The sequence below is a fragment of the Monodelphis domestica genome, chromosome 3, assembly GCF_027887165.1.
Source record: "Monodelphis domestica isolate mMonDom1 chromosome 3, mMonDom1.pri, whole genome shotgun sequence".
Taxonomy (NCBI): Eukaryota; Metazoa; Chordata; class Mammalia; order Didelphimorphia; family Didelphidae; genus Monodelphis; species Monodelphis domestica.
The window spans coordinates 28,474,149-28,487,130 of NC_077229.1; the positions used below are offsets into that span (position 1 = coordinate 28,474,149).

Consider the following 12,982-nt stretch of genomic DNA (forward strand, 5'->3'; position numbering starts at 1 on the left):
TGCTAGTTGGCCGGGTACGACGGGCCGGCCCCCTGCGGTCGGGGACCCCATACCTTGGGCATATAGGACAGCCACTCCAAGATGGTGTAAACTCCCTCAAAGTCATCTGGAACGGTGATGTGGGAAATGCCATTAAAATGCATGATCTGCACGCCACCCAACTGGTTATTTGAGGTATAAACTTCACGGCCGAGGACCTGGTTCAAAACCCAAAGTCAGCAAAGCCCCAGCAGCCGGGCGCACAGCCCGGACAGGCAGCCACCCCGGGGCGGGGGTGACGCCATCGAGCTCGGGCACGGGAGCAAGAGCGGCTTGAACAGTGCATCAGGCCATCTAAGGTCAGAGGGGAGGCAGCGGCTGGAGGGCTGGCCTTGGAGTCGGGTGTGGCCATGGGCGATTCCTAGTCGGGCTGGGAGACTCCAGACAGACGGCTCGCCCTGTCTTTCGGGCTCACTTTCCTCATCAATAAAACGAGGGGCCGGACGCAGGGCCGCCTCAGTCTCCCAGCGGGGACCCTCGGATGCTCTCCAGCCCAGCATTGGAGGAGACTCTGAGGTCTGTCTCAAACCATCCCTATCTGACCACAACACCCCTCTAGAATGCCCCTGGCGGGGGCCATCCAATGTGCTAGGACTTGAGGGGCAGCCGGGGCTCCACGGGGACAGAGCCAGGCTTGAGGTGGCCTTGGACGCTTCCTAGCTGGGTGACCCTGAGCAAGGCACTTGGCCCCGTTGCCTAGCCCTTCCCCAATATTTAATGTTTCACAACCAAAGGTAAGGGAGGTTTCTGGCTTTAAAGGACTAGGAATTCCCTGCGTACCGTTCTGAGCCTGCTAGCACAGCCTTGGAGGGCCCAGAACGCGTCTGCAATCTCTCTTCTACAGGCCGGCCTCACTTCTCTTCCCCAGACCTTCGGCCCATGGCCTTCAACCAGGCCCCGGGCCGCCCCTCCCCCACGACTTCCTGGCGGCAGGGTCAGGCCCAGGAGGAAGGGCAGAGCCGGGAGCCGCTCATGGCCGTGACGCAGAGTGGTGGCGCCTCGGCCTGGGCCTGCTTACCTTGTTCAGGGCCCCCGCTCCCGTCAGGATGATGTGGGAGTTGTCGACCTGTATCACCCGCTGGCCTAACCGGACCAGGTAGGCTCCGATTCCGATAGCTCGGCAGGTCACCTGGGGAGGAGATGAGTGCCTGGTGAGCGAGGGGGAAGCAGGGAGCAGGAAACGGCCTCTGAAACAGGGCTCCGGGACCGGCGCCCTCGGATTCTGCTGGGACGGGGCGGCAGCCTCGGGCTCCGCGGAGGGTCTCCCGGAGGTGCCGTGGCCGAATCCTCCCCCATCAGCAGGCGGCTTCTTGGGACCCCTGCTCGGAGCCTGGGCTCGGATGGACGGCCTCGGAGAGGCCGGGGAAACTCCACACTTCTCAGAAGCTTCAGGCACATTCCTGAGGCTAGCGAAGACCGTGCGAAAAGCTTGTCCAGGCCAGAAAGGATTTCCAGCTCTGTCGGGGGGCTGTGGATGCTGTCACCCCGGATGGCGGGGGCTTATCTCTGCTGCCGCTGCTTCAGGGGAAAGGCCGGCCGAGCCTCCTAAGGCTGCCTCCGCACGGACAGCTCCCCTTGGATTCTCCCAGTGTGGTCTGAGAGCAGCCTGGGGAGGCAGACTCCGCAGCCCGGGGGCTCCCTGCTGAGCCCCGCTGCTCATGGCAGATCTCCCCCTCACGGGACAGCCGCCACAGAGACCCGAGCAGCAGCGAGACCTGCTAGAGAGCATGCCTCAGGGGGTGAGAGATGCAGCCTCTGCCTGAAAGGGGGCGCCGCAGGCCTCAGGGGAAGGCCGCCCTCGGGGAGGGGCGTGCAGGCGCGAGGCCCGGGGACGCCAGGCTTCCGGAGGCTTTTTCTGTAAACGCTGGACTGATGGATGATGGACTAGGACTAGGGGAGGACCAGGGCCGCGAGGCCTACGAAGTGGTGGGCGGGAGATCCGCAGCAGGGCCTCGGCCTCGGGAGTGGCCTTCTGCTCGAGTCCGAGGAAGCCGCGTCCTGGCTCCTGTCACGGCACGGTCGCTGGGGCGAGAGCGGCACCCACACTCAAGCGAGCAGATGGCCGATGGCCGTGGTAGGCCGGAGGAGGCGCTTCACGAGCTCTTAGTCTTGCTGCGCCGTTTTCTCGGCGTCTCCGTGGGCAGGTCGGGTCTGTGGCGGACATCCTGGGAGCGGCCACCCGGGAGGCACTGACCGTGGCCGGAGCGGCCCCAAGGGGAGCCGGGAGGTTGCTCCGGACAGCCCGCGCCCCTTTCACTACCACTCGGGCCGTCCGCTTCTACCTGAACGTAGCCCAACTCCGGGGTCTCAGAACGAGCCGTGGGAGCCGGGCCCAGGCTTTGGGTCCAGGGTCCGATGCGGCCCAGACGTCTGCCGCCGGGCCAGGGCTGCTTTGGGCCAGCGGCGCGGGAGGCTCGGCAGGGGCCCTGCTGGCTGGCCAGCCCCGGGGACAGCGAGCGAGCCAAGGAGAGGGCACTCACCATGCTGACGGTGATGATCTCCTCGTAGGCCAGAGACGACTCGCCGGCGATGGTGCCGGAGCCCCTCAGGTTCTCCACTCCGAGACCGTCGTCCTTCCCGATGATGTCGGTGATGACGTACCTGCCGGGCCACGCAAACGTTAAGCAGAGGAGCAGGGAGGCCGCGGGGGCGCGGGGACACCGGCTGCTCGTCTTACACCACCCCAGAGCCTCTGCCACAGGAGGTTCGGGTAAGGGGAGTCCAGGGGGCTGCCCACCCGCCCCACTCTACAACTCGGCCACCTCTCGGGCTCAGAGGCTCCGCCAAGCGCCGGGGCAGCGAGCCGGGAGGCCCCGAGTTCCAGCGTGGGCTCAGGCGCGTCCTCGCGGGGGACCCTGGCCCAGCCCGCACCGCTCCACTTGAAGACGAAGGGAAGGGTTCAAGCCAAACGTCCCAGGCGCGCTCTCGTGCGTGCCTGGGACGGGGACGCTCGGGGCCAGGCGCGGGCGGCCTCCTTCAGGGTCCCTCTGCACCAAGCACACCTCCCTCTCCCTGGCTTTGGGCTGCCCAGAGTGTGAGGCGACGGCCTCCTACACGAAGGCTGCCCTTCCTCCCTGCTCCCCCGGAACGAATCCCGGGGTCTGTGGCCTGCTCAGCTCGCGCAGGGCCTTGGGGCCTTCCCCAGGGCAATGGAACTTCGGGCGGGCCCTTCTGTGGACTGTGCCCCAGCACTCGGGGGGCCTGCGTACATGCTCCTTGCGTTTTTCTCATCTAAATCCTTGCCTTCCATTTCATTTCATTTTATTTACCTTTAGACCCTCACGTTCCATCTTGGAGTCAATCCTGTGCACTGGCTCCAAAGCAGAAGGGCGGGAAAGGGTGAGGCAATGGGGTGAAGTGACTCGCCCAGGGTCACCCAGCCAGGGAGTGCCTGAGGCCACATTTGGCCTCCCGTCTCCAGGCCCGGGTCTCTATCCACTGACCCACCCGGCTGCCCCATACATCCTTACTGACTTCTAAATGGGCCATTGGGCAACCATGGGAGACGGTCCCGTCGTGCGTCCGGCAGGACGTCACGAGGCATCTTCGAGTGGGCGGGCAGACTGCGAGCCAGACAAGCGGGCCCCCACGGCCGAGCAGAGCTCACCTGGACTCGCCTTCTTCCTCGATGTGCGTGCAATGGACAGAATTCAGGGAGCTGATCTTGGTGTAGTCTTGGGGCGTCAGGTAGAGATATTTGAATCCCTGCAAGCGAGACGGACGACGGTCACCCCATGAAGGCCTCGGCTCCGCTCCTCCCCCCGCCACTCCTGGGAGGGCTCGGACGGACCATCGAGGCCGCCGCATCTGAGGACCCGCAAGATGAGGTCAAGCAAAGCTACAGCGTCCCAGGGAATGCCGCCCTCTGTGGGAGCCCCCGGGTGTGCCGGGGGGCCCCCATTAGAGCGCGAGCCTCTCTCCTGGGGCAGCCAGAGACCTGAGAGCAGCGGCCATTCGCCTCCTGCGCAGGGGCTCACCGCGTCCCTGGTAGCCCACGGCGGGGTCCTCCTGGCCCCGAATTCGGGCCACTCTGCTACCACCCCCGCCCCCCCCCCCCCCCGGGGCCAGGCCTCTCCAGGAGCTCTCTCGGAGCCATTCTGGTGCCTCTGCAGGGAGCTGTCTAGGCCGGGTTGGGGTGGAGGACACGCTGGCCTACGAGGCCTAAAGCAAAGTTTAGGGACTGGCATCGGGGACACGAGAAGAAATGTTCCTTTGAGCTCAGGCTGGACGACATCTCCCAGGTCTGGAGTGTCTCTCCGAAGAACCTGTAGAGGGCCCACGTCCAAGGCTTCTGCTCTGTGTTTAGGGCCGCGTCTCCCGGGCTATCCTGAGGAGCTCTGCAGGCTCGCCATCCACACCATGAAGGTGCCCGAGGCCTGCCAAGAGGCCACCAAGGAGCGACGCCTCGGAGGCCAGTGGGTAGCACCCCCGCCTTAGCCCTTTAGTCACCCTTAACACTGACCATCTGAGCTGGCAAAGGACCCAGGGGCCATTCTGGCCGACCAGGACGTTCTCTGGCGGAGGACGCGGAATGGCCAGCAGCACGTGTCCTTCCCTCTTCGCTGGCCTGGCCCGCTCTCGGGCCCAGCCTTTGGTTTCCTGGAAGGCTCCCCATTCACAGCTTCTCTGCCCCCCCAAAGACACCCACCTTGCAGGGGTCTGCAGGGTCAAGCCACGCCACTTGGAACATGTGCCGGATCTCCTCGGCCAGGCCTATGCGGGCGCCGCTGTTGGCGGAGAGGTAGATCTTGGGGATGCCCTCTGCTCGGGCCAGCTGGGACACACGCAGGAAGAGCAGGTCTTCCTCTTGCCCGAAGGAGCCGATCCGGAAAGTGATGTCATTCCCGATGACAATGATGGTCCGGCCCTGGGGATACTCTCGAGTTTTGAGCACCATCTTGAAAGCCACCATACCGATCTGTGAGAGGAGACAAGGCGGCGGGCTGAAGGGGGCCGGCGGCCAAGACCAGGGGGCGGCCCTGCGGCCACCCGGGCCGGCCGTCGTTTACCTCGTTCCCGCCGGGGAGCCTGTTCATCTCTACCAGCTGCCCCTGAGAGTCCAGCACGAGCTCTGTACATGTCAAGACATCCTTGGGGTGCTTTTCTGAGCCCCACAGTTTGTAGAGAGCCTGCAGAGACGACAAACAAGAGCCCAAAGTCATTAGGCCGAGCCCTCTCCCGGCCCCTCGGTCCCAGCAGTGCGGCCTAGACTGTCATAATGCTTAATGACTCACGTGGAGCACACTGCCAAGATGGCCGGGGTGGTCTGTTTATTTTTTCCCAATTATGTATTAAGGCAATTGTTAACATTCCATTTCTAAAATTATGAATTCTGGCTTTCCTCCCTTCCTTCCCTGCTCCTGAGGACAACAAGCCATTCGACATTGGCTATCTGTGTGTCATGTGATTCATTTCCCAAAAGATTTCAAGAATCTGATTGCGCGCGCACGTACGCACACACACACACACACACACACACACACACACACACACACACCGATAATACTTCTCCAAATCTGTAGAGAAACCATCAAACCATCCCACGCAAAGCCCCCTTTTCCTAAAGGACACAGTGCTTTGGCCTCAAAGCTCTTCAGACCACAGGGGATTAGGAATCTGCCCAGGTCACCAAAAAGGCAGCTTACTAAGTGGGTGCAACATTTACTTAAAGTGCAGTAACCTCCTATTTAATAAAAACTGCTGGGAGAATTGGAAAACAGTATGGGGGAAATGAGGTTTAGATCAACATCTCATACCCTACACCAAGATAAATTCAAAATGGGTAACTGATTGAAATAGAAAGAGTTAAGTTACAAATAAATTGGGTGAACACAGAATAGTATATTTGTCAGATCTACAAGTAAGAAAAGAATTTAAGACCAAGCAAGAGATAGAGAATGTTACAAAATGCAAAATGAATAATTTTGAGAATACCAAATTAAAAGGGTTTTGTACAAACAAAACCAATGCAACCAAAATTACAAGGGAAGCCACAAACTGGGGAAAAATTTTTATGACAAAAATCTCTGACAAAGGTCTAATGTCTCAAATTTATAAGGAACTAAGTTATATTTATAAGAAATCAAGCCATTCCTCAAATGATGAGTGGTCAAGTGACATGAATAGATGGTTTTCAGATGAAGAAATCAAAACTATCAACAATCACAAAAAAGTGTTCTAAATCCCTCTTGATTAGAGAGATACAAATTGAACTCTGAGATAATACCTCACACCTAGCAGATTATCCAATATGACACTAAAGGAAAACAATAAATGGAGATGTGGCAAAATTGGGATGCTAATGCATTGCTGGTAGAATTGTGAACTGATCAACAATTTTGGAAGGCAATTTGGAATTATGCACCAAGAGCTTTAAAAGAATGCCTGCCCTTTGATCCAGCCATACCATTGCTGGATTTGTATCCCAAAGAGATAAAAAAAAATGTACAAGAATATTCAAAGCTGTGCTCTTTGTAGTGGCAAAAAGTTGGAAAATGAGGGGATGCCCTTCAATTGGGGAATGGCTGACCAAATTGTGGTATCTGTTGGTGATGGAATACTATTTTGTGTTCAAATACTATAATTGTGCTCAAAGGAATGATGAACTGGAGGGATTCCATGTGAACTGGAAAGACCTCCATGAACTGATGTGAAACAAAATGAGCAGAACCAGGAGAATGTTGTACACAGAGACTGAAACACTGTGGAATGGTCCAAGGTAATGGACTTTGCTACGAGTAACAATACAATGATCCAGGACAACAAGGAGGAACTTATGAGAAAGTACGCTGTCCACAGCCAGAGGAAGAACCGTGGGAGTAGAAACGCAGAAGAAAAACATGTGATTGATCCCTTGTTTATATGGGTACAGGATTTAGGACTTTGGTTTTTAGAAGACTTCTCTATTACAAAAATGAATGTGGAAATCGGTATTGAGTGATAATATATATATAACCTAGTGGAATTGCTTGTCAGCTCTGGGAGTGGGAAGAGAAGAGGAGACAACAAGAATCATGGAACCATGAAAAAATGCTTTAAAATAAAAGAAATTATAAATAAAAAAATAGAAAAGTTCTGGGCCAATTTTAAAAACAGAGGAAAAGAAAATACAGGGCGAGTCTTGCCTGTTTGAACATCTCTGGGAAGTCATAGATGTAGGTAGTGCCCAGAGACTGAGCCTGGAACCTTTTTGCCTGGAGAAGGTCTTTGGTCACATAGGGAGTATTGATCAGCATTCCATGCTGGGCTCCTTGTTTGTTTCCAAATGAATGAAACATGATCTAGAAGGAGGAAGAACAGAGGGAAGCCCAAGTGCATCTTTCCCTCCCTCCCTCCCTCCCTCCCTCCCTTCCGTTTTAGAATCAATACTGAGTATCCGTTCTAAAGCAGAAAAGCAGTAAGGACCAGACAATGGAGATCAAGTGACTTGCCCAGGGTCACTTGGCTAGGAAGCATCTGAGGCCACATTGGAGCCCAGGACCTCCTGTCTCCAGGCCTGGCTCTCTATCCCTGAGCCACCCAGCTGTCCTGCTGCTAGGAGTTTTCATCATTTTCCGGCAGGAAATCCCAACAAGAAAGTGAGGCCCTTTCTTACGTTTCCACTCCTGGGATCTGTTACTTCCTTGTAGAGGCTGATATCTAGGTAGTAGCCCGACTCGTTGGTCAGGAAGAGGCGAATGGGGATGGCAGTGCCGGTCGGGGTCATGCGGATGTTAATTTTGACCTCAGCCTGCAGGACTCGCAGTTTCCACAGCCGGCTCCCGTATCTCATCACCATGGACCGCACGGACTCCTCGATCTGTCAGTAACAAGAGCCAGACGCACAGACAGAGGATGCTGGGGCCCTGCCACAGACTTCTAGAACCCAGGACCCCGCAGGCCCCGGGGGAGGGGGCACACAGGAAGCCTGAGCTTTCTCCCAGGGCCCCATTCCTCCTCGGCCCTCCCAATCCCGCCGAGGGCTCGAGGGGCACCGAAGCACGAGCCGTCCTCCCCGAGAGGGTCCAGCCACGTCCCTGTGGAGCCCCCCAGAGCGCACCTTGGAAGGGTCCATAATGACGGTGGGGACAAAGTTGAGGAAGATGTGGTTGCAGTCGGTGCGGACGCTGGTGTTGTTGAACGCCACCTCCAACTCGTCCATGGCTTCCAAGAGCAGCCGCTCCCCCTCATTCTGCAGGTACTCGAAGGAGGCTTCCTGGCATTGAGGGAAGGTAGTCAGAAGTGAAGGCGAGCCAGCGTGGAGCCGGGCGTTAAGGAGGCAACCTCCCTGCCAAGCTGGCGACGTTGCCCAAGGAACTGGATGAGGGTGGGTGCTCTGGGGCAAAGGTGGGACAACCAGAAGTGACCAGCTATAACAAAGGACCAAGGGGCTCTTTTTTCAAGAGTCCAGGAGTGATCCCAGGAATCCTGCTTATTATTATTATCCTGGAGGCTCAGTGGATTGAGAGCCAGGCCTAGAGACAGGAGGTCCTGGGTTCAAATTTGGCCTCAGACCCTTCCCAGCTGTGTGACCCTGGGCAAGTCACTTGACCCCCATTGCCTCGCCCTTACCACTCTTCTGCCTTGGCACCAATACACAGTATTGACTCCAAGACAGAAGGTGAGAGTTTAAAAAAATTTAAAGAGTCCAGGAATGTTCCCAGGAATCCTCCTTAGAATGAGGGCAGCCCAGTGGAGAGAGTATCAGGTCTGGACCTGGCCTTGGAGAGGAAGGGAAGAAGAGAGTCTGCGTCACAAAATGTCAGAAAACAATCGTCAAAAACGGTTTCCACACGGAATTGGAAAAATAAAATCCAATTGGAGAAAGAGTCGACCCTAAGACAGAAGGTAAAGGGTAAAAAAGAATGAAGGCAGCCGCAGGAGCAGCTCGAGCCAGGCCCTGTCCGGGGCAGGACTTGAAGGCCCGGGGCCTCGGCCCGGCCCGCGTACCTTGGTGATGAGATCCGAGTGCCTGATGATGGCCCGGATGAAGAAGCGGTGGTCGGTCACTTCGGTGCCTTCCTTCACGCGGGCGGCGCCCAGATAGAGGTGCATCTTGTGGTTGGCGCAGGGCACGGCCTTCAGCTCAAAGTTGCGCATGCGGTTCAGCTCCAGCTGGAAGGCCAGGGCGGGCTCCAAATGGCGGTAGATCCGGTCTTCAGCAAACTGAGGACAAACCGGCAGCGATCAGAGACCCTCCGCTCGGCGGCAGTGGGACGCGTCGGGGCAGGCGAGACAAGGAGAACCCCGGCCCCCGTGGGCGAGGAGAGAGAGGGGAGAGCCGCTCCTGACCCCCAGGGCGAGGACAAGCTGCAAGGGCTTCCTGCAGGAGGGGCGCCCTGAAGCACCCCAGGGAAAGAGGCCCGAGGGTGGGCAAGTGCTGCACATATTCAAGGGAGTCCCGAGACCTGGGTTTGTGCCCCCTGCGGCCTGGGTGGCCCTGGACAGGCTCAAGTGTCCTTTCTGCCATGAAGGGCAGGCCGGGGAGGAATGCCCAGGCGAGGACAGACAGAGTGCCAGGAGATCTGGCCATACCTCATCTCTGGCTCGGAACGTAAAAAACTTGGGAAATTCTCTCTGCAAGAAGAAAAAGAGAAGTCAGTTCAGTGAAAGGGGGCTGGAGTAAATCGGGCCCACGACGCCCCGGACCCCAGCCCCCCCCCCAGGGGCTCCTCGGGAGCCCCGAGCCGGCCTCGAGAGGGGCCCCGAAAGGCCGTCGCTCACCTCTTGGGCGATGAGAAAGGTGATCCTCCGGAGGCCGTATTCCACGAGGACGTGTTTCTATAGTTAAAGGAGGGGACGCGTGAGGGCCAGCGTCGCCCACGAAGGCATCAGGCAGCCGAGGACAAAACGGAGGAGCCGGACGGGTCCGAGCGCTTAGTCCCGGCATCCCCAGCGGAAGAGTGCCCGGCTAGGCCCTTGGGGGCCCGCGAGGGCTTTGGGTGAGAAGGGCCCCGAGGGCTCCGTGGTCTGACCCAGACCCAGGCGAGGGTCCTCCAGGAGCCCTCCAGGGAGCCAGCAGCCCTGCTCAGCTCAGCGCAGCTCGCTCCACACTGGGACGCTGTGGGACCGTCTAATCTGCCTCCTCCCCGCAGTCCCCGGCTCCCCCGTGCCCACCTCCCCAGCCGGCCTAAGCGCCACCAAGGCCGGAGCCTCCTCCTAAAGGGCCTGGGCGGAGTGTTGGGGTCCCGCTCCTCTCCGGCCCTCGCTCGCTCGCTCTCCCCCACTCCCAGAGGAAGCCTGGGCTGCCCCCTCGGTCCTCCTGGCTCCGGCCACAAGCGATCTCTCTGGACAAAGTCTCGCAGCCCCGCTTCAAGCTCTCACACGGGGCCACAGCGGCGTCTGCCCCAAACAACGCCGGGGAGAGGCGAGCCCGAAGGGACGGCTGGTCACTCCGTAAAGGAGGGGTCTGAGGGTCACCAGAGCCCCGGCGTGGCGCAGCCTCCTGCCTCCGGGTCTCCCCCAGACTCATGAGTTACAGCCTGCATGCAGACGCCCCCTCCAGGGCGCAGGGCTTCTGAGGCCAGAAACGGGCCTGCCCTGGCTGCCTCCCGGGACGCCAGCAGAAAAGCACTCGGGGATCCCGAGAGGCGGGGAGCCCCCGGCCCAAAGCCTCCCTGCTGTGGACCTGGGGGGGTGACCCGAGCCCTCCCCTACAGTGCAAGAGAGCGCCTGCAGGAGCTCTCTGGGGGGGACGGCATCAGCCAAGGCCCCAGGCCGGGCACCCGGCCGTCCCACCCTCCCACAGGTCCCCGGGACCAAGGGGAGCCCAGCAGGAGCTTGGATCACACACGCGCTCGCACACGCACGCGCACACACACACACACACACACACACACACACACACACACACACACAACACACACACACACACACACGATACCTTGGATTGCACAAACGTCCGGAAAACGGGCACCAACTCGTCATCCTCGAGGTGGTCGGCACACTGGACGGCGACGTTCAGAATGTGGATGGGCTCATCCTTGATGCACTGGAGGGGAAGAGAAGAGAGACAAGAGGCCCCAAGCTCGGTGGCCCTGGGCAAGTCCCTTCACCTCAGGCGCTCGCCCTTGGAGCCAAGGCTCAGAGTGGGCTCTCGGGTGGAGGGGAGAGAACGAGGCAAGCGGGCGAACAGTCAGAGAGAGAGAAGAGTCATGGAGGAAGAGAAGGGCAGCCAGAAAGAGGGAGAGGGGGAGGGAGACACAGAGAGGGAGAGGAGAGACAGACACACAGGCGTCTTGGGCACAGAGAGAGACAGAGGAGAAAGGAGCAGAAAAGGAGACAGACAGGCAGAGATGAAAGCGAGGAAGGAAGAGACAGGCGGACGGACACACACACGGACAGGGCCACTGACCTTGCAGTCTTCCTCGGAGTACATCATGGAGCGAGCCTCGCTGAACAGGGGGCTCTCCTTGGCCAGGTTGGCGAAGCAGGAAATGACCTCGTCAAAGTTTCTGGGGGGGAGGTAGGGTGAGGGGCTTCCCAGGCTGACCCGCGCGTGGCCCCGCCAGTCCCCCGGAGCCCTGGTCTGGGTGGGGGTCCCTGCGGCCTGAGCCAGCCCTCCCTCCCTCTCCCTGGATGGCCCGTGGGCTCTCCCCTGGGGTGAGCCTCGGCACCTCCGAGGGCTCTGGGGGTGGCAGAAACGGTTCAGAAATGTTTCTGGCTCCATCCTCAGCGGCCCGGCCTGCCAAGGCTGCGGGGGGAGGCTGCGGGGTGCTGGAAAGAGCCCTGCCCGGGGCTCGGCTCGGCCTCCGAGGCCATTTCCCAGGCCCGGTTGGGTACCTGACGAAATCCTCAAACCGGTGGAAGGCGACCATGGCGCCCATCCTCTGGCAGAGGGGGGAGAAGCCGCTGTCCATGAACAGCTCCGTGCTGTGCCGCAGTAGGTCGGGGTTGGTGACGCTGACCGGAAGAGCCATTCTGCAGAGAGAAGGAGGCAGCCCGGGTCGCTGCGGGCCCGACTCCCCGGGGGCCGTCTGAGGAGCCCTCTCTGAACACCACCCCGATGAGCACCCCCTTGGGGGAGACACAGAGCGGACCCGGGCTGCCGGGGATGGCCGAAGAGCGAGACGCGGACAAGCCGGGCTGCCCGTCGGGCCGATTGTGATGCCCGTTTTACAGATGAGGAAACAGAGTCAGCCAGCGGCTAAAGGTCTGAGGCGGGCGCGGACTCCAAGCCCAGCGACACCTAGCTGGGAGGCGAGGCCCGTCAAGTGGAGCCCACCTCCCGGGGAGCCCCGAAAGGACGAGATGATGCATTTCCCCTCTGGACAGATGGGGTCACTCTGCTTCGAAACCAAGTTTCTGGGCAAACCCGGCAGTCCTCCCTGGGCTCACGTGACAGCCCCAGGTGGAGTCCGGGGGGAGGGGGGGCGCAGGGCCGCTCTAAGCCTCGGTGTCCTCGCCTGTAAAAGGGGATGGGACCGCCCCACCCGATCTCAGGGAGCTTCCCAGGAGAAAGATCTCCAAAGCGCGCCCTGCCTGTCTCTGGCCCTCCATTGCAGAAAAGGGGATGGAGGCCTGGAGGGGGAGGGGGTTATGTGTGCCCAGGCTGGCGCGGCACCAAGCTGCCTAGCTGGAGCTAACAGGACTTGGGGTTCACGGGGGGCAGCGCTCCCTGAAGGGCCGCTCTGCAGGCACTCCCTGCGGTGGATGGGGGGGTGTCCCCGGGAGCCCCTGGGGAGAAGCTACGTCCCGATTCTGTGTCACCCGACTCCTATTGTACGGAGGTACAGACAGACAGACAGACAGACAGCACTGCATCGGGCGCTTCATGCCTCGGGAGAAAACCTAAATTTGACATATCTAAAAACACTCGCTGACATTTGTTTCTACGAGCAAGTGAAAAAAGAAAAAATACTGGGAAAAAGAATGCTCGGACAACCGGTATTTCCGATAAGGTTCTCCTAAGGTAACTTTTCCAAGCCTCTTTTCCTCATTCCTCTCACCTTCCTGCCCCAAAGTG

At 59.4% G+C, this 12,982-nt stretch overlaps 1 protein-coding gene across 5 annotated transcripts in view; it reads right to left on the reverse strand.

Annotated features, from left to right (window-relative positions):
* The window catches only part of ACACB (acetyl-CoA carboxylase beta), a 103,896-nt gene that overhangs the window by 13,274 nt on the left and 77,640 nt on the right, over positions 1-12,982 (reverse strand). For all 5 annotated transcript variants that reach the window (XM_056821601.1, XM_056821600.1, XM_056821603.1 and 2 more), the window contains 15 exons: positions 11,800-11,937; positions 11,372-11,471; positions 10,901-11,008; positions 9,742-9,798; positions 9,553-9,594; positions 8,968-9,183; positions 8,078-8,233; positions 7,634-7,837; positions 7,164-7,319; positions 5,049-5,168; positions 4,688-4,957; positions 3,647-3,744; positions 2,520-2,640; positions 1,058-1,168; positions 54-197 (listed from right to left, as the gene is read on the reverse strand). In XM_056821601.1, coding sequence (XP_056677579.1) covers positions 54-197; positions 1,058-1,168; positions 2,520-2,640; positions 3,647-3,744; positions 4,688-4,957; positions 5,049-5,168; positions 7,164-7,319; positions 7,634-7,837; positions 8,078-8,233; positions 8,968-9,183; positions 9,553-9,594; positions 9,742-9,798; positions 10,901-11,008; positions 11,372-11,471; positions 11,800-11,937 — 2,041 coding nt within the window. The remainder of the gene's footprint in view (positions 1-53; positions 198-1,057; positions 1,169-2,519; positions 2,641-3,646; positions 3,745-4,687; positions 4,958-5,048; positions 5,169-7,163; positions 7,320-7,633; positions 7,838-8,077; positions 8,234-8,967; positions 9,184-9,552; positions 9,595-9,741; positions 9,799-10,900; positions 11,009-11,371; positions 11,472-11,799; positions 11,938-12,982) is intronic.